Here is a 21,307-nt window from a genome sequence, read left to right on the forward strand (position 1 = left end):
ATTTTAGTAGACATTAAAGTGTATTCTTCAAACCCTTTTATAATCTTACTCTCATAGTATCAATATAGAAGTATATAATAAATCTTTTTATTTATGTTCTTTGATCTGAATTGTGCTGAAAATCAAAATAATGATATGAAAGAAAAAAACATTCATCACTTTTTGTAAAACAATGAATTAGCTATTCTTACTTTTTCTGGAAAAAAATATTGTATCTTAGATCTTTGCAAGATGAGCCTAATTTGTCTTTACTTTTCACCTGATGTAGTCATTTGTAACAGTGCAAATTCAATTTAAAAGATAATCAAAGCAGATTGATACCACCGTATTATAGATAGTAGATAATCAACTTAAATTGTTTTATCCAGCTGTGATGAATGTGGCATAATCTTAGCTGAGCCTGAACACGTAAAAGATGAAACTAAAAATCCGGAGAGTGATATCTGTTGCAGATGGCACATTTCTTGACCTTGCTTTTCTGAAATGATACTGGTATATGCGAGAAGTCTAGGTTCAGTTTTAAGTTGTTCTGGTTATCATTAAAGATGTTCAGCCAGTAACTCTAGGAATAAGGTCTGAAGCCAGTTCAGTACTTTATGAATAGTATTTTCCCACCTTTTTCTGCCATTCTGTGCTTACTATAACATGAAGAGACTGTTTTTTTTCAGCTAAGATAGTAGTTAAGCTCTTGGAGCACATTAAGACTTCAGGTCAGATCTGGGAAAGTTGTCAATAAGAATGCAGATTAAGGAAATTTGTAGTTCTGCCTTTTATGATGTGGATGCTTTCCAGTTGTGATCTGGGCTAAAACCCAAACACATTTTATGTGTCACTAAACAGTAATGAATTTCAGTCACCACTGAAGAGGACTGAATTTAAAAGTTAAGTGATAGAATACTCCCATTTACTCTCTGATAAGCCTCCTGAGCTATCTAATCCTCCTTAAGTACAGTTTCCTTTTTGTGAAGTACATCTTTCTACACTGCAAATCTCCTTATAACATTATTTACAAGATTTTAAAGCACATTTTAATCAGCCATTCCTATAACATTTTTAATCAGCCAGGTTTAAATAACGTCTTAATAATGCATACTCTGTGATAGAAAAATTCAGTGTAATGTAGCTTGTTGTAGTAGCACCACTGTGTTCAAAATTTGCTACTACCTGCTGAACAGATTTCATGTACATCTGATATCACACGAGTTAAATTATCAGCACAAAATGTGTTAGTGTATTAGTCATTTTAAAAAATAATATCACTTTCAAAATGTTAAAGTTTTTATATTAGTAATAAACTTCTGAAAAATGATCCTAATAAAAATAAAACAGTGAAATGACATCTAATATTGTAATCAAAATGCTCTAATCAGTGAAGAAAAAGAAATACTTTTCGCATGTAATAGGCTAATTTCTGTTGGTAGAAGAAAGCTCACAGCTTGTTTCAGATAACCTTGGGATAACAGAATCACAGAGATTGTCCAGAATATGAGGATTTGAAATTCTGCAATAAAATAGGCTACCAACACTTTATTTGATCTACCACGTCCTCTGGAAGATGGGTCAGGCTACTTGGGGTGACTACAGAGAACTGGCCAAGATCTGCAGGCAGAAAATTAGAAATGCTAAAGCCCAGCTTGAAATTAGGCTGGCTACTGCTGTAAAGGAGAACAGGAAACCCTTTTACAAATATATTAACAGCAGGAGAAAAACTAAGGAAAATTTCCCTCCTTTACTCAACGAGGCAGGCAATATAACCACAGATGATAAGGAAAAGGCTGAGGTTCTCAATGCCTTCTTCACATCTGTCTTTAATAAACAGGACAGTTATCCAAATGGTACTTGCCCTGACCTGGAAGTCTGGGACGGGGTGCATAATGCACCCCCTGTGATTCAAGCAGAGACGGTCAGAGATCTTCTCCTCCATCTGAACTCCCACAAGTCCATGGGGCCAGATGGGATCCACCCAAGGGTGCTGAGGGAGCTAGCAGAGGTGATTGCCGAGCCACTTTCTGCCATCTATCAGCATTCTTGGTTATCTGGAGAGGTCCCACAAGATTGGAGGCTTGCCGATGTGACTCCCATCTTCAAGAAAGGCCGTAAGGAAGACCCGGGGAACTACAGGCCTGTCAGCCTGACCTCGGTATCAGGGAAAGTTATGGAACAGATGTTATTGAGGGAGATCACACGACACGTGCATGGCAATAAAGGGATCAGACCCAGCCAGCACGGGTTCACCAGGGGCAGGTCGTGCTTGTCCAACCTCATCTCCTTCTATGACTGGGTGACCAGACAGGTAGATGAGGGAAAGGCTGTTGATGTAGTCTACCTGGACTTCAGCAAGGCCTTTGACACGGTCTCCCACAGTATTCTCCTAAGGAAACTGGCAGCCCGTGGTGTGGACAGGTTCACTCTTCTCTGGGTGGAGAACTGGCTGGAGGGCCGTGCCCAGAGGGTAGTGGTTAATGGAGTTAAGTCCAGCTGGCGTCCTGTTACGAGTGGTGTCCCCCAAGGGTCAGTTTTGGGGCCCATCTTGTTTAATATCTTTATTGATGACCTAGACGAGGGAATTGAGTGTACCCTCAGTAAGTTTGCAGATGACACAAAGCTGGGAGGATGTGTCAAACTGCCTGAGGGTAGGGAGGCCCTTCAGAGGGATTTGGATAGGCTGAACAGCTGGGCTGAGCAAAATGGGATGAGGTTCAATAAGACCAAGTGCCGGGTCCTGCACTTTGGCCACAATAACCCCATGCAATGCTATAGGCTTGGGGCAGAATGGCTTGAAGAATGTAGAGAGGAAAAGGACCTGGGGGTGTTGGTTGATGCTCGGCTCAACATGAGCCGGCAGTGTGCCCAGGTGGCTAAGAAGGCCAACAGCATCCTGGCCTGTATTAGAAATAGTGTAGCCAGCAGGAGCAGGGAGGTGATCATCCCCCTGTACTCAGCTCTGGTACGGCCGCACCTCGAGTACTGTGTTCAGTTTTGGGCCCCTCACTACAAGAAGGACATTGAGGCCCTGGAGCGTGTTCAGAGAAGGGCAACAAAACTGGTGAGGGGCCTGGAGCACAAGTCTTATGAGGAGCGGCTGAGGGAGCTGGGATTGTTTAGTCTGGAGAAGAGGAGGCTCAGAGGAGACCTTATTGCACTCTACCACTTCCTGAAGGGGGGTTGTGGTGAGGAGGGGGTAGGCCTCTTCTCCCTGATAAGTAATGACAGGACGAGAGGGAATGGCCACAAGTTGCGCCAGGGAAGATTTAGATTAGACCTCAGGAAGCATTTCTTTTCTGAAAGAGTGGTCAGGCACTGGAATGGCCTGCCTAGGGAGGTGGTTGAGGCACCATCCCTAGCGCTGTTCAAGAAGCGTTTAGATGAGGTGCTAAAGGACTTAATTTAGTAGTTGGGTAGAGATAGTGATAGGAGGATGGTTGGACTAGATGATCTTATAGGTCCTTTCCAACCTTATGAACTTATGAACTTATGAACTTATGAACGTAAATGATGTTTTTTGCTCCGTGCTTGAGTTGGGTGGGATTAACGTTTACCTTAAAGTTTAAGCCAAAAATGATATGGTACATAGTGACTTCTCTGTATGCTTGGATGAATGTTACACAAAAACTGTGCTGAGAAGAAGTAAGAAAAAAGGACACTGAATAGGGCTCACGTTACACAAATTAATACTATCCTAACTGTAGAGAATCTCAAAAATAGACTGAGAATACAGTTTAATGGAAGCTAGTAAAGATTTTGTTGATAATTTTACTCTATATACCATTTTTAGTACGGGTAATGTGAAATTGCTGAGTGGAATTACATTTGCTTCGTCTGAAAGTAATACCACAAATGTGTAAGTCATATAGAGCATGGGATCAGGATGGAACAGAGGGATATGATTTACAGATCCCTTTTCTGTCTTTGGAGATTGTGTCCCTGTTTTGAACCTGGAACCTTCAGGACTGACTTATGAACATGATTTTACCATCCTTTTTCTTCAATGCTTGGAACACAGAAAGGAACATCTGTCAAGTTATTTATAGAGAATGCAATCATGGTTTTCATAAAGAATGCAGTTGAGCTTGTAGGTGAAGTATGTTGCTGTTACAGCTTACATATCAATGAAAGAAGCTTGAATGCAAAACAAAGAGGCAGAGAAACTAAAAATGGGAACTTCTAATCTGGTTGTTTAAACCTTCTCACCTGCACTCCTTCCTTATTCCTTCAGATAGTTTTTTAATGGGTTATCCAGTACCTCAGTATAGTTGATGGAGTCCATGAATAATTGAACATTTCATAGGAGTACACAAAAGGCACAAAATTACTTTGTAAGTCTATAATGTCCAGTATTCCAAAATGGGAAAAATAAATTCTGCTATGCTTGTGTCTTATGATACGATCTTTAACCTTGCAGTTACATATCATTTCTTTTCCCATTGGAACCTTGTCTCCTCATAACACAGCCCCTTCTTAATGAGCAGCTATTCAACAGTGGGTGTATTCTTTGTTGTTAAAGATGAATTTTCATGTTTTATTTAACAAACAGTATTGAAGTCCTGTTTTGATAACAATTGTATTTGATATCTCTCATCTTTCTTATGGCATTATATCGCTAGAATATATAACATTCACAAACAAACTTTTTCAAGAGTTTTTATAGTACAGGCAGATCCCATGAATCTGTTCTATACATGAAAACGAAGCAGATAAATGATGTTAAGATTTACTAACTGGTATAGAGTTTGTGACCAGTCACCACTAATCCTGGCCTGGATCTGTAGTAAAGCATTAGGACTTCCATTCAGGAAGCATAGAAGTGGCAGAGAGGAGAAAGTAAAAATGTATCCCTTCCAGGCTTGGTCCATGTTGGAGTTAGAAAATGATTAGAATTTATGTCTGGACTCAGGAACTCAATATTTCTGGCTACATCTCATTTAACTGTAGAAAATAAAAAAATCTGGCCATCTTTATTTCGGTTTCGGTGGAGATGCAGAGAAGCCTACAAGTTCTTTTAAAATCATGATTAAAATCATGACTGCTGTTTTTTGGAGAGAAATATGAGGTTCTTTCTTAACTTGTTTTGAAATGTATCTTAGTAATTTTGTGACCATACTGTTAAGAAAAAAAAAAAAAAAGCTAATTAGAAAATGATAATCATAAAGTAATACTGAGATCAGTATCAATTCTGTGTTGTAGATTATGGGTCCAGATAAGGACCATGAGGATGATCAGAAGGTTGAAGTACCTCTTCTATGAAGAAAGGTTGAAAGAGTTGTGTACATTCAGCCTGGGAAAGAGAAAGCTCTGGAGAGACCTCTCTATGGCCTTAGAGTCACTAAAAGGGGCCCACAGCAATGCTGGAGAGAGAATCAGAGTGTAGTGACAAGAGGTAAAAGCATTAAACTAAGAGGGTAAATTTAGATAAGACATTGTGAAGAAATTCTTTACTAAGAGGGTAGTGAGGCATTGTTAACAGGTTGTCCAGCAAAGCTGTTTATGCCCCATATTAAAAGGTATTCAAGGCCAGGTTGGTTGGGGCTATGAGCACCTTTGTCTTTTGGGAGGTGTCCCTGCCTTTGCAGAGGTGTTGGAACTAGGTGATCCTTAGGATCACTTCTAATCCAAACCTTTCCATGATTCTGTAATTCTGTGAGTATTGTTAGTTTGCATGATAGTTTGCATTAGTAAATTGCCATGAAATTGAAATTTATTTTCAAACTGATGAATTACAGCGCTCAAATTGCTGGTGGAAATAAGGTCATGTTGATGGAGCTGGTAAAACTTCCTTTTTGTTGACTGTGGTTGTTTTGCTTTTTGATAATACTTGTGATTGCTAAAACAACAGTGCTAAGTAATCAAGTTGATAATACAAGTAAAGATCATTATTCTTCTAGTAAGTATTGTACATTTTGCATTAAAAAAAAAGTTTGTAGGGCTTTTCTATTTGTTTGGTTGGTTGTTGCCCTTGAAAAAAATAAAAAATGTACCAGCAGATATGTAATGGAGTTTTTAAGGTTACGGAAAGTACAAGTGTAGTGATGCTTAGTGTCGTCTACATGGATTTGTGCAAGGCTTTTGACATGGTCCAGTACCACATCTTTATCTCTATATTGGAAAGATATGAATTTGAAGGCTGGACTATTTGGTGGATAAATAATTGGTTGGATGGTTATAGCCAGAGGGTTGTTGTCAACAGCTCTGTATCCAAATGGAGGTTGGTCATAAGTGGTATTATCCCCCAGGTGCTCTTATCTTGTCTTGGGAGCAGTGATCTTCAGCATCTTTGTCAACAACAGTCAAGTGGGATTGAGTGTACCCTCAGTAAGTTTGCTGACGACACTAAGCTGAGTGGTGCAGTTGACACAATAGAAGGAAGGGATACCATACAGAGGGACATGGACAGGCTCAAAAAGTGTGTACAAGAAAACCTAATGAGGTGTAACGAGGCCAAGTACAAGGTGTTGCATTTCTTCTGCACTGAAAGACAGGTGGCCAGCCGGGAGAGAGAGGCCTCTACTCTGCCCTTGTGAGGCACCACCTGCAAGCCTGGGGCCTCTAGTACAGAAAGTATGAGTAGTACATCCAAAGGAGGGCTACAGAGATGTTCAAGGGGCTGGAACACCTCTCCTACAAAGATAAGTTGAGGGAGTTGGGCTTGTTCAGCTTGTAGAAGAAAAAACTCCCACATGTACTTGCTGCATCTTTCCAGTACTTGAAGGGGGCTTAATAGCAGGAGAGGGACTGACTTTTTAAACAGTCTGACAGTAACAGACAAGAGGGAAGGGTTTTAAACTAAAAGAAAGGAGATTTAGCTTAGGAAGAAATTTTTTTACCCATAGGATGGTGAGGTGCTGGATCAGAGAGGTTGTTGATACCTCATCCCCGGAGGTGCTCAGAACCAGGTTGGATGGGACCCTAGGCACCCTGATCTAGACTCTGGTAATGAGGGATTGGAACTAGGAGATCTTTAATATCCCCTCCAACCAAAGCCAGTCTCTGATTCTATTGATTAGTTAAGGCCAGAATGGCAGACTGAGAACTTTGATGTTATACAGATTTTTCTGCCACTATTTGATTGTAAAGTATGTCATTTATGTTTTCTGTGGGGAAATTACATTTTTTTCTCACATTTCGTTTAGTAAACTCAAAATATTTTTGACTGTTTTGAAAGCATTCTTTATTTTTCTTTTTATTTTTGTCTTACTTCTTGTATTTAGTATATATTTTACTCTTCTTAAATTATTTTCTCTTCCTATCCAGCAATGAAAATCTTTTTATAACATATCCTCATGAAAGGCATAATGTAGTAACTCTGAGAACACCCAACTGATTTTATGTTGTTAGTAAACACAGTATACAAAGGAACATTTGAAGTACTGAATTCTTTTTTTTTTTTTTTTTGAGACAATAGAAGAGAAACTCCAGGATAATCAAATCTGTATCTTACACTAGCGTGAAGTTGTATTCAGCAGCTTCAGCAGATCTTGCAGCTTTCTGAGTTAAAATATTGAGATAGAAAGAAGATACCTCTTTTACCTACTTTTCCCAAGGAAAAGCTTCCAAGGAAAGTGTGGTAGGACTGAACGAAATAGAGGAAAAGCATCTTCCTCTTGCGTCATGTGTCCTTTTAGCAACCTACTGGGTGGATATCATGCTACAACATCATATTTAGTTTACTTGAAATCATTTGTAGTTAACTTGGCCCATAGGTGCTTCAGTTTGCATGGTTTAAAAGTTAATCCATCATTTCTCTATGATGAGGATAAAAGATTTAGGCTCTGAGATTTTAGCTGCTGGTGGTAGTATTTGTGTGTTAGTTATTGATTTTAATTCCATTTCTAAATCAGATTGGAATTTAAAAACAAAGCAGGCAAACAAGAAGTAATACAAATGGAAATGTGCTTTGATCTTAAACAACAAAGTGCCCTAACTCAAAAAAGCAACACAAACTCTTTCTACAAACTCTAGTTTAGCTTTATACCAATTTTTTGAAATAAAATAATAGCTGAGGGCATCTCAATATTTCTAGCAAAGTTATGAAAGGTACTGTTTTTGGCAGTCTGCAAAGTATGCATGCATTTAGACTATGTGAAAGACATCAACATGCTTCTTTCTAATTCCAATGTAGAGCTGATTAAGCAAACACAGTACATAAATAACGAATATGTTTTCTTCTTTATTTACAATATTAACTAATGTAATTTGTCTTGTAAAAGCATTACATCATACAGGAACTCTTGCAATCGGTTTAATGGTTTGGAAAATTAAAAAGCATAAGGAGCCTTCGTCATTTAATGTTTTTCAGGTGCTCATTTTGAAAGGTCCTGGGACTCTGTAGCTTTGAATTTATAAATCTGAAATTAGAGTTTCTTTTCATGGCAAAGAAAATTTATGTTTCCATTTCTTCCTAACAAGTTTTGTCAATTAGAAGCCTTTAATGAAGTAACTAAAAAACTTTCTATCAGGCTTAAATGGTAAATTCTACTATATTTGGAATAGAAACAAGTGATAACAAATAAAACTACTGTATGAGAGGTTATCAGAAGCTTTGATACATGATGTTTGAAAATAGAACTTTTTAAAATAAAATTATATGCATACATAATTGAGCTAGATTGGGGCAGCCAGGAAATAGATTTTAAGAAAATGTCTGTGGTAGGTCTGTTAGCATCTCACAGTAGTATATATATAGGAATACTGTCATGGTATTCTGTCCCAAAATAGAGATTTAAGACCAGGTTCCTCCCTCCCATGTTGATATGAATTGTCCCATTGATCTATGTAGTCAGGATAACTTAAACATATTTCCATTTCTACAACAGTGGTTTTATCTTCCATTAAAGACATTTCTGCCTTCCTGATGTGAGAAGTACACTTTCATCTAAGGGTAGGATTTGGCCTTCTTTTTTTCTACTTCTCATGCAGTATAAGCAGATAATTTATTCTTTTCTTTCCTTTGTAGTTCCTCTTTGCTAGTTCTCCCAATGCATTGTCAGAGGAAATCACACTATTTTTTCCCTCCCCTTTCATTACTTGGCATTTCCTACAGTGATCAGTCTCTGTTGATAATAGCTTATCAGAACATTGTTTTTTAGGTATTTTGGAAACACTGGACTTTAAAAAAGAGGAAAAAGACTGTAATGCAATTGAAATTGAAAGGGATATATCAATTTGACAGACTTTAATACTACATCTTCTTTATGAAGCTGTGTCTTTTTAGATGAGATAACAATTTTTTAATTTAAACTAATGTTTTCTTTTATATGTACGTATTACCAAGTTCCGTACAACTCATGCATTATTCTTCCCTGAGATTTTAAGAAGAAATCTCATTAACTGAAAGAGAATGAGATTACACTGAGATCAAGATCTTTATGTAGCATAAATATGTGATTCTAGGAGGCAGATATCCTGGTCCTTCATACTGTTTTGTAACATTTTTTTTGTTTGTTTGTTTTGTTGTTTTGTTGTTGTTGTTGTTGATGTTGTTTTTAAATTTTATTTTATTTATAGAGGGTTTTTCAGGGACTCGTTCATTCAAAAAATGAAGTGTTCACACAAGAAAGCAAGTGATCTGTCTTGATATATATCTATTTCTCCTAACTGTACTGGGGTAGGTCTTCTGTTTGTGTGAAATGATGTAACTTCCCTGGAGTCAGTGGAACTGGGCTGAATTGAAGTCAACAACTGTAATATGGAAAGGTTTTGATTGTTGAGTACAGTGCTATCACAGTATTTCAAAAAAATAGCATTTATTAGAGATTTGCATACATTAAATAAATAAATAAATAAAGTGAGGTGAAGTGAAAAGCTTGCAATAGAAAAACAGTTAATTTTGTGTCATAGTCTAATCACGCTGTCAGAAATGTAACAGACAGTGCACCTTTCTAATATGTGTAAGAATGTGCAAAGTATGTTTCTAGCAAAACCGGCAAGGAAAAAGAGGAGAACAGAGATGGCTGGAGCAGTAGCATACAAATGTCAAATGTCCATTAGAAGAAAATTAGAGAGAAAACGAAAGGCAAAGGATGATGTCTGTGCAGCTGAAAGAGGGATCTATCTGTCTCTTGAAGTCCTGACTAGGGCCAAAATGTTAGGAGTTAAAATAATACATATTATGTTCCTTTGTATCTACCACACCACATCCCTCAGGACAAGCTTTGAACATCCTCAGCATGGTGTTAAGGGCAAAGTGCTGCTAGAATGACTTTTTTAAACCAGTTTAATTTTAATAAGGCACAAAATTGGCAGGTGTCCCTATAATCCTGAAACACTTCTATGGGATTTTATCCTGAGTGCTTTTGTGAATTTAGAGCTGAGATAGTCAAACTCCATATCCTAAATTTCTCAGTAAATTTCAACTTTGTGCAGTTCTACTGTAGTTCATCAGCTGGCTGTTGTACCCCCAGGTACTTCTCGTAAAAAGTGAATGACTGATTGTAACAGGTAAAGAGAACTTTAAGACCTATCTCAATAGAAAATGATGGAGAATAATATCACAGTTCTTTCACAGAATGTAAGCTGATTTTCTGATGTGACATTTAGTTATTTCCTTTATTCTTTATTCACCTTACGAATAAACTATATGAGAATAGAAAATAATTGTTTTAACAAGGAGTGGTGCAATAAATATACTATCCAGAAACATGTATACAAATGCTCTGTCCTAGTGTTATGATGTTTAATTGTTGAATTTTGATAAGGATAATAAGTTACTGAGTTCAGCTAGCCATGTTTCTCCAGTGCCTTTGAGAGCAGAAATCTACTTGCTTTTCAGTACTTCTTTTTGCCACCAGTACTGAAATACCAGTCTATTATGGAAGCATTCATATGAAATGTTGAAATTTTAAATCTCTCTTGTTCAAGAATATCTGTCTATGTGTACCTTTCAGAGATTTGATAATAAAGGTTCAGAAAGAATTAGTCCTCTAAAAATATATACATTAATAGAGATGGACTAACCCACTGTAACTGCCTCTCCATTTAAAGAACAGTACGCTTCCCATAATTAATGACTTCTTAGTTATTGCTTGCTTTATGGGTATTAAAGAGTTTACCTTCCCCAGATTTGCAGTTAAATTACTTTGTTTCTTGTATCTATGTTGATATTTCAACTGATCTGTAGCATTACTTATGTGAGTAATCTTTCTCATTTAAAATTTAACTTTCAAATTTATTCTTAAAAAATAATCTTAGTGGGATTCTGGTAAGCAAAGCAGATCCTTTCCAGAAATGCTTTGCATTCTTCACACAAGTCAATCTGGAAAGCTCCCAACTTCCTTTTCTGTAACTTCCCATTACAAACCAAATGACACCTAGCATTTATGTTGTACCTGAACATTAGTAAACTCATGTTAGTAGCTGTGTTAGAATTCTACATCCCATTCTGCTGTATTTGTGAGTAAAAATGAGGTAGAGAAAAGGCTAAGAAACAGATTGATGATCTCAAGGTCCTAATTTCATCATGTTTTGGGGGAATCAAATACAGCTTTACCTAAGCTGAGACCTCAAGTTGTTCCAAACTAATCTGAGACCGGCATATTAATCTTCCCTAGGCTTCAGAGCAAAAAACAGATAGCTTTTATTCTTTCCCTGTAGACATCTGTTGAACTGCTGAATACTATTGCAAAACTTCAGCAAAAAAATTCCCCTGAGACCAGTTTTCACAGTCAGGCATTCTTTCTTATTTGTATTAAACATGTCTGTACAGATATTCATTCACTGCTAGTGTGATTTGGAGACAGTGATTGCACAGTAGGCTTCAAGTGTCGTAGCAGGCACAAAAGGCACTGAGTTGCCCAAAAGCACTTGGAGAACTAGATGACTTGACGAGCCTGCATGATGATGGGAAAAAAATTGGAATGTCTTCTCAAGGGGGGCAAAAAAAAAGTCTTCTGTGGGTGAATTAATGAACAGTTACCTTCATGTAAGATTGGACAATTAAAGACAGAAAGCCGCAAAATGAAAAAAATAATGATGTAATGACAAATACTGATCTGATCCTGATAGAAGTACTATTTGCTTAATAGTATATGATGTCTAAGCTCAGTTTCTAAATTCAGCAAAGGTGAAAAAGTTTGTCTGATGAAACATGTAAGGTGATTAGGCTCTAATGTCAACAGTTTTATGGCAGTTTCAGTTTTGTTTGGTAATAGTTATAAAAATGAAACAAAAACACTATCATATAGCTATTTTTTTTTTCAAAAAAGTGCAGAGGATTATGTTAATAAATTTACTTACCTGTTTTAAATTATTCACTTTACCAAATTTTTGGGATTATGCATTCAGATCTAAAGTATATACATATACATATATACAATTTAAAACTTACTCTAAATAGATTTTTAAACTTCGAAGATACAGAGAAGCATTTCTTTCATCACTCTTCAGTTATCAATTACCATCAATTTATATTGGAATAATCAAAGAGTTGAAGCCTTAATTTCATCTGACAGTCAAATTTAAAAATGGATAGTATCCTTTTGTTGACATTACAGTTTTACCTAGACCCTTTCAAAAATTTGGAGGAGATCTTGGTGAATTAGGCAGTATCCTTTGCATCATGCATCTTAGTTGTACAGATAAAATGGCATCTTATTCTTAGAACAAAGATACAAATGTACCCAAAATGTTATCACGTCCATTCTGAAAGATTCAAGTGTGATGAACCCTCTAAAATCTCATGACCATCACTTGTATTTTAGCATTTTAATCAGGCTAAGAATTGTGATTTTTATTAGCCTTGTGTAGAAAAGTTAGATGTAAGGTCTAAAAGTGAGCTTTATGCAATGCACTTGTTATCACTTTATTATCTAAATATTAATAGGAAGATGGCCTCCAAAATAGTTATACATTGGACTTCTAATAATCCCCAAAACTGTATAATTAGTGTTGTACTACCAATGTGAATATGTAAACCTTATTATCAATGTAGGAACTGTATTTACAGCTCTTCAAAACCACAGTAACCAGAACACTTAACTTTATTATTCACATATATTTCTAAAAGTATAAAATATTGTTTCCACTTTCACATTTACAAAATAAGTTGAACCCCATATAAATAGGAAAATAAGAGATGCAATACTCTTATGCAAAATTGAGTCAAAATGTAGTTGATTTATTCATAGTTGCTAAGCAGTGCATGCCTAATCTGTTGTGCACTATACTGAAAATTAATCCTGAGGGTCTGAAAGAAATATTGTAGTTATGAGACTATATAAACAGTCACAAGCCAATTCATACTGATATCTTAGGTAACCCTACACCATTTACCTTGTTATAGTTTTTAGAAGATGCAGATATCTAATTAATTATACATAGAGTATTAATGCTGTAGAATGTGTTTACAACTGTAAACAGTTTACAACTGTTTACCCAAAGACAGTATCAAATTATTTTATCATTTGTAAATGTTGTTCCCCATGAATGTTTTGATAAGTAATAAACATGATGCATATGTTATGTTACATCATTCATGTAGGATTCATATAATTTACACATTACTTAATTCTTCACATGCTCAAAGATCCCCAGAATATGTACATACTAAGGCAGAATAATTGCTACTCAGTTGTCTCTGCAGAGGCTTCATCTGTTTGTACTTGCTCCTGTTGGTGTAGTTTCCAGCTATTGCATTGGTCACATGAGTCTCATTTCTTGAGAAGAAGGAGAGAGCATATTCTTGAGAAGGCCCTACTGAAATAAACCCCCACTTTCTTGAGTGCCTAAGAAGTCATCTTTTTTCCCACTTTGAAAAGGCCACTAAATTGTCACAGAAACTCCCTTGGTGACGTCAATTCTGCTGCAGTTACTCCATCTGTTTTTGACTCAACTGACTGTTTCTCATTCTTCCACAACATCTTGTTTCCAGGTAGGAATATCCCAATTCCACCTAATTATGACTCTTTTGTTGTTGTTGTTGTAGTCTGATTCCTAGATGAGCAAGTAGTCTAGCACAGTAGAAAGGGACTTTAAATGTGGGATCAATGTCTAGAGACTATCAGAACATCAGCAGAGAAAAAATTCTACTTCAAACCTACTCTACTGTAGTCTAGTAGACTGAATTTTTCCTTGGTAGTGCCAGTGTTTTCATTACATTTCCAGATTCTGTCCTTTAGTTCAGCTGATTGGAAAGGAATCCAGGTCAGAAAATCCTAGAAATCTTTGCTATGCAAATGGAAATTTATACAGTGGTGATGATTGGATTTACCACAAATGTACACACTCCTGCTCCTAATTAAAACACTGATGTAGATGTACTTTTTCAGAATAAGATGCTATTTTTTTAGCAAAATGTCCCTTCGGCATTGAAAACATCACTAAACTACAGTAGTAGAAACTTGGCACATTTTATATCTCAGCTTTGTACTTCGAAGGAGTCTTTGTTGTACAGTGTTTCCATAATGTAACTTTATAATGTTAGCTCAGTGTGTCTTATTCAAGACTTTCTGCTGAATCTAAACTTTGCTTTCTTATGACATATGACATACTTTTAAATTATTTCTGTGTTTACTTTCTCTTCTAATCAGTTATATTAGCTGTTATTTTCTCTCTGTACTGAGGTTCATATGCTAATGCTCCCACTATACAGAATCATGTCTTTTTAGGTGTGTGCATTCAATTAATAGGCTACTTAATGTTCCGTACTATCAACCTATTACTTTGTCCCAGAATTTCCACTTCCTAGTGCTTGTATTATTGCTCTGAATGTTAAACAAGTTTCATGCAGAGTTTATGTACTGCTCACCATATGTGCAGCAACTTCTTGTTTTGCTGTCAGTGGTTTTATTATTTTCCATCTTTACCTCAAGTGTTGTGCTCAATGAGTGGGTCTGAAAGTGATAATTACTTCCCCACTGCAGAGACAAACTGATTTACATATTTATCAAAGGGAAATTGTATGGTTATAAGCATATTTATCAAGGGGAAATTGTATGGCTTTAAGCATATCAGAAAATATTTGCATGTTTATAACTTGAAATATGCAAAAGCTAAAATTAAGATATGGATGTCTTGATCTCAGTTACTAAGCTGATTTTTTATACAAAGGTTTTAGTAAGTGTGTTTTGTAATCAGATCAGTACATTAAAGAACAAAGTTGTGGTTTTTTTATCACACAAAATCAATGTAGAGATGAAGATGTTAGTTAACTTGTTAAAGTCGGTGAGCAGTAGTTGTGTTTAGTCTTCACCTGATGAAAATATTAGTCTTTAATCCTGGAAGAGATTATGAACTGTGGAATTACCTTATTACTTGTACCAAGAGGAAGATCCCAAGAAAGTTATTATGTAATGAATATTTAGCTGAATGACATCATTATCTTTTCTGGGAGCAACATAAGCTTCCAGATATTTATACACATAGGGGTAATGTGTAGGAAGTTATGCATGTATTCAAAATACTCTTAGCTTGTCACTCTCAGATGTGAGCCTGTTCAGCTTCCAAACAAGTTACTTGTCATTCTGATTAATTATGCTATTCAAAAGCAAACATTAATATCAGGGAATTCTGGAACATAAACTAAACAGAAAAAAAGTCTCTAGCCAGAGATCTGATGGCTGATCTTCCCAGATCAATCTTTGCCCAATCATTATCTCAAGCTTACTATAAACTTCTGGTTGTGACAGAGTCACGTGAAAGTCTGCTGAGTGGTATAAAATATTTATTAGAAGAAATTTACTTTATTGTGAACTGTCTTGTCCTGAGTTATCCTTAAACCTCCTTCTGAATCTTGCTGTTACTTTGAATCAGGCAAACTGCTTTACAGTTTTCCTAATAAGTTGAGAGATTTTTTTGCTAATGCCCAGACTACACAAGCATTTATATTCTATATTATAGGCATCTATATTCTGTACTCTAGAGCTTCCCCCCCCGCCCCCCCATAATTTCAGCAAGATACTACATTATTTCAAATTAATATTGACTTCAAATGACAGTAAGCTAATTATGAAGCAAATATGTTTTTCATAGTCTCGCTTGACTAGAAGACTCCAAGTTGTTAATACATTAGTAAACACTTTATTGTTCAGTGTTCGCCATGTTTTCAAATGAATAGTCATTTTTTATTAACCCTATAACCTAACGTGCATGAATACAGAGGGAATAGTACAGGGATAAAAACTTCAAAAATTAATTTCAGCATTGTATAGATGGGTTCAGATTCCATTTATGCTGTGCTAGGCAAGTTGAATAGTGGCATAGCACTGTCTGTTTTCTTCTAAAAAGCAGAGTCAATTGATTTTGTCAGTTTTTGCATTTTCACTTTCACAATGAAATAATCCTGTAATTTAACATAGCTTGAAATAAGAGTGGAGAACAGAATGTAGAGAGCTATCTGTAACATATTTCAGAGAAATCTTTGTGTAAATGTTGAAACATTATCAACTTAATTAAAACAAGCAACATCTTTATGCTATTCTTTATCTGTTGGTTTTGTTTTAATAAATGAAAGAACACTGTCTTATGGTCTAATGTCTTTGATTCAGTGTTAGCCACCAGAATTGGAATATACATTCCTAGAATGGCAATAGGAGGAGAAAGTTGAACTTAAATTGTAGTTGCTCAGTAGGTTCAGAGATTGTGCAGCTCTTTCAGTCCTAGATTTATTTTGTTGTTTGGAATGCTGTCTTTCAAAATCTGTTTTGTTCAAACCAGAAATATGTAAGCAGTGGCATTCACGGAGATCAGTATGTCTGTTAATTTTTTTTTAGAACATGACTATCAATTCAGTCTTTTCGATAAAGAATCTGTCCACTTTTGTTAGTGTTTCCTACACTGGGGATTGAAAGCCATCACTGCAAAACTGGGCTTCAATTTTCCAATTGTTTTGACTTATTTATCCTATACTTTCATAACATGGAAAAGCTTTTTACTTCTACAAACTCTTTACATTTGTATTTTGTTCAACAACCAGAAATAGGATTCAAACAGATTAGCGAGGCCTGCAGAAGCTCCATTTTTGTAATCAAAGAGTTCGTGTGATGACATATGATACATATTCAGTCATATTTTCTATGTGAAGCAATAGTTTTACCATCTTTTCTTACTCTGATCTCATTTAGCTGTCCACAACACTCATAAAAATTTAACTCATGTAGTAAATTTCTTGCACTTCAGATAGGATTCATTTTACTTTGCTTGGTCTCTAATGTGGAGGTATTTACTTTTCAGTTAGTTGCTTGTCTTCTCTTCCCAGTAAAGAGGTTTAAAAAGGCCTTTTTGCAGTAATGATTCACCTTTTAAAAACTTAGCCAGCTAAAACAGCCTAGGTGAAAATCCTCCATGTTCATTAACTAACGTTATCTGTGGATGTTTATACATAAGTCTCAGATTAACTCTAAAGTATCTTTATAATTTAAAGAAATAGTAAAATTAGAAGAGTAAAAGAAAGACATAAGAAAATGATAAAGAATTTATTTTGCTTATTTTATAGTTTTTGCTTTCAAAATGGATATAATATTTGGCAGTATGTCAAATATATCTGTTTACAGTAAATGCATTGCATTTTTATTCTGTTTTGATAACAATTTAAAAATGCTAATAGGTAAATGTATGGAATGTGTTAACAGAAAACACATTCAGATGTACTTAATGGGTCGTATTTCACACACTATTGTTTATTTATACAGTGTTCATTATAGAAGGTGTCTCTATTCAAGATAAAAATACAAACTGAAGTTTTGGCTCATTTCTGTGAGTGCACTGTGAAAGTCATTCTATGACAATAGTGTGCTATTTGAATTAATTAATTATTTTTTATTGGGCAGATGAGCGAGTCAAAATTAACATTCAATTTGGAGCATGCCTGAATGTTTAAGTAGAAAGGATGAGGAGAAAATCACAGAATGACAGAATTCCAGGGGTTTGGAGGGACCTCAAGAGATCACTGAGTTCAATCACCCTGCTAAATCAGGTACCTTACAACAGGTGGCAAAGGTAGGCCTCAAGATGAGCCTTGAGTATTTCCATAGAAGGAGACTCTACAACCTGTCTGTATAACCTGTTCCAGTGCTCTGTTATCCTAAATACCAAGTTCTTCCTCATGATAGTACAGAACTTCCTGTGTTCAAGTTTTAGGCCATTACTCCTTGTCCTGTCACTTGGCACGACTGAAAAGAGCTTGGCCTCGACCATTTGCCTCCCATCTCCCTTTAGATATTTATAAACATTAATCAGATCCCCTCTCAGTCTTCTTTTTCCCATGCTAAACAGACCCAGGTTACTCAGTCTTCCTTCATATGGGAGATGCTCCAAGCCCTTTGTTGTCTTTGTGGCCCTTTGCTGGACTCCTTCTAGGAGATCTCTGTATTTTTCTATTTGGGGAGCTCAGAACTGGACCCAGTAGTCTAAATGTGACCCCACCAGTGCAGAGTAGAAGGGGAGGATCATCTCCCTCAACCTGCTGGCCACTCACTTTTTAATACACCCAAGGATATCCTTGGCCTTCTTGGGCATGCTGCTGGCTTATAGCCAACCTGTTGTCTACCAGGAGCCACAGGTCCTTCTCTGCAGAGCTCCTCTCCAACAGATCAGCCTCCAGTCTGCACTGATGCATGCTGTTGTTCCTCCTCCAGTGCAAGGCTGTATGTACATGTGCCCTGTTTAAGCCTTGTCAGGTTTCTCACTGCCCTGCTCTCCAGTCTGTCTAGGTGTTGTTGAATGGTACCACATCCTTCCAGCGTGTCAAACATTCCTCCTAGCTTTGTATCGTTACCAAACTTGCTGAGTTTGGACTTCTCACTGGTGACAGGTGACAGGATAATGGGAAATGACCTTAAGTTACTTATTTGGGTTGGATATCAGGAAACACTTCTTTATAGAAGGGGTTGTTAAGCGCTTTTGGAATAGGCTCCCCAGGGAGGTGGCACCATCCCTGGATGTGTTTAAAAACTGTTTGGATGTGGTGCTCAGGGACATGATTTAGCAAAAGGTTGTTAGAGTTAGGGTGGTCTGGTTAAGTCATGGTTGAACTTGATGATCTTTAAGGTCTTTTCCAAATGAAGTGATTCTATGATTCTATGATTCTATCCCTTCATCCACATCATTGATAAAGATATTGAACAAAGCCAGACCCAGCACTGACCCCTGAGGAACACCACTAGTTACAGGCCTCAAAAATTATATTTATATGCTCTGGGATCCCTGAAGAATAAGGTTAAAGCTCATTTGCAGGCTGATGTATGCTATATCATTATTCTTTGGTTGGTTTCCAAGACCAATAATTTTAGATTCCTAATCAGTATAAAATTCACTGGAGCAAGTTACAAGGAGTTACAAAGAGCGGCTTCACGCTCATTGGTGCAGAAGTCCTCTTTAAAGAATTCAGTCTAAATAAATTTAAATGTATGTGCAGTGCAAGACTTCTCTGCTGTGCCCAGGGAAAGAAGTCTTCTGTGTAAACGAAATGTGAGAACCTGCTATGCCTTGGAATAACCATGTGGATTTTTCTTTTAAATAGGAGCATGTGTGTTTATTACCTTGAGCATTAAGATTTTAATAGATGTTTATGCTTGTATGACAGTAAAATTAGTGACTAATTAGTTGGCTTGATAATGAAACCATGTTGACTCCAAAGGCATTCCATACATTAATTTTTTTTTTTTTTGGGGGGGGGGACATTCTAGCATTCACACAGATTTTTGTCATGCTGCCTCTATAGGTTGCTAGGCAGCACAGCTTTACCCCTGAATTGCTAACTATATTCTGCATACTGAGACTCTTTGAGATATCCACTGCAGTTTGAATTTTCTTGCTGTAGGGTTTCCTTCATTAAGAGCAACTGCTTCCAAAGATCACTGGCTCTCTGTGGATTAGCTCATTTTTCAGATGTACACTTATCTTCTCATTTTATACTTCAAGGAACCCTGCTGCAGTTGAACCACAGTCTTGACTGCAACAGGCTGTGTGAAATTGTTCCCTGCTGCATACTGTATGTTGCCAATTACTATGTGTATTTGTATATGCCAGGGTTAATTAGAACAAGCCACTCAAAGGCACTATTTTTTTTAATTTATTTATTTGTTTTTAGGACAGATTCTGGATGTGCTGGAGAATTACAATCTGAACAATAGATCTCTTGTATACTTTTCATCTGACCAAGGGGCTCATATTGAAGAAATCTCCAGTTCTGGAGAAGTCCATGGAGGTTGCAATGGTATATATAAAGGTGAATATTCTTTTTTTTTTTAATTGTTTCAGAAAATATTTTCTTGTTTTTCTTCCAAATCTGTAATATACTCTAGGGTCAACAATTTCAAAACTCAATTTCTTAATAGTAAACTGTTCATGACCTTCATACTAAATCCAAGCATAGGCAGTAAATATAATGAGTTAACTCATCAAATTCAGCAGCTTAACCAGAATATGTGCTCAGTGGAGAGAACTCTGTGGAGTTCTGTTACTAGCAAATAGACTCTTGAATTGGTAAGACATGTAGCTTTTGAAAGATCTTCATTCATAGTACTTTACTATCATGGATGGATAACAGAATAAAAAGGGAAAAAGTTTGTGAGCCATGAGAAATCATAAAGAGGAGCTTCATACAGTGGAGTGAGTAGGATGGCACAAAGAGAGGATAAAGAGGAGAGGACTAGTACTGTATTCATTACATGAAATGTAAAAATAGAGAGGTATGTTAAAAATTGAAACAAGGAATTGGATTAGTTTTGGATAGGCAAGTTCCACAACTACCAGAAAAGAACAAGATTTACAAAAAAAAAAAGTAAGAACTGAGGATTGTTTTGAAACTAATGCCTGCCAGTAGAGTTAAAGACTGATTCGAAAATGGAGAGACTTTAATTAGTGGAGTTTTGTTCCTTCAGTACAAATCTTAACAAAATTTGTACTCCAAAATCTGTTTGTTCTGTGAAGGACTAAAGTGTGTTTAACGTTTACCTTGTTGGTATATGTTTTCTTCTTGTGCTATCACCCACCAATTCTGAAAGATTCTGTTTACTGCAATATGCTGATCATTTAGAAAGAAAAATTCTTGCTTAGCAAACATCCTTTCTTGTTTTGTCCATTCTGATACCTCTGGTTAATATGATCCCTTCAGTCAGCAAGAATGTAATGCATGGCTTGATACTTTTGAGAATGTGTTTCCAACATGGGAATGAACAAAATTATTGTCAGCAATTTGCTTTTGACAAAGGTAGAGAAAAAAAGAGATAATAAAATGAGAGAAGGAAGAGTATGGAGATGCAGGAATTATACTTGATTGCATGGTTATAACATTTGGTTAGGGATTAGTTATAATAATATTGCAGAACCATAAAATCACAGAGCAATTGAGACTGGAAGGTGCCTCTGAAAGTCTGTA

General features: G+C 36.3%; 1 protein-coding gene across 1 annotated transcript in view; it reads left to right on the forward strand.

Moving 5' to 3' along the window:
- The window catches only part of STS (steroid sulfatase), an 86,812-nt gene that overhangs the window by 30,540 nt on the left and 34,965 nt on the right, over positions 1–21,307 (forward strand). The window contains exon 9 of the mRNA XM_065741299.1: positions 20,018–20,155. Coding sequence (XP_065597371.1) covers positions 20,018–20,155 — 138 coding nt within the window. The remainder of the gene's footprint in view (positions 1–20,017; positions 20,156–21,307) is intronic.

The sequence above is a fragment of the Cyrtonyx montezumae genome, unplaced genomic scaffold (genome assembly GCF_038088225.1).
Source record: "Cyrtonyx montezumae isolate F1298 unplaced genomic scaffold, pur_monq_1.0 scaffold_3, whole genome shotgun sequence".
Classification (NCBI taxonomy): domain Eukaryota; kingdom Metazoa; phylum Chordata; class Aves; order Galliformes; family Odontophoridae; genus Cyrtonyx; species Cyrtonyx montezumae.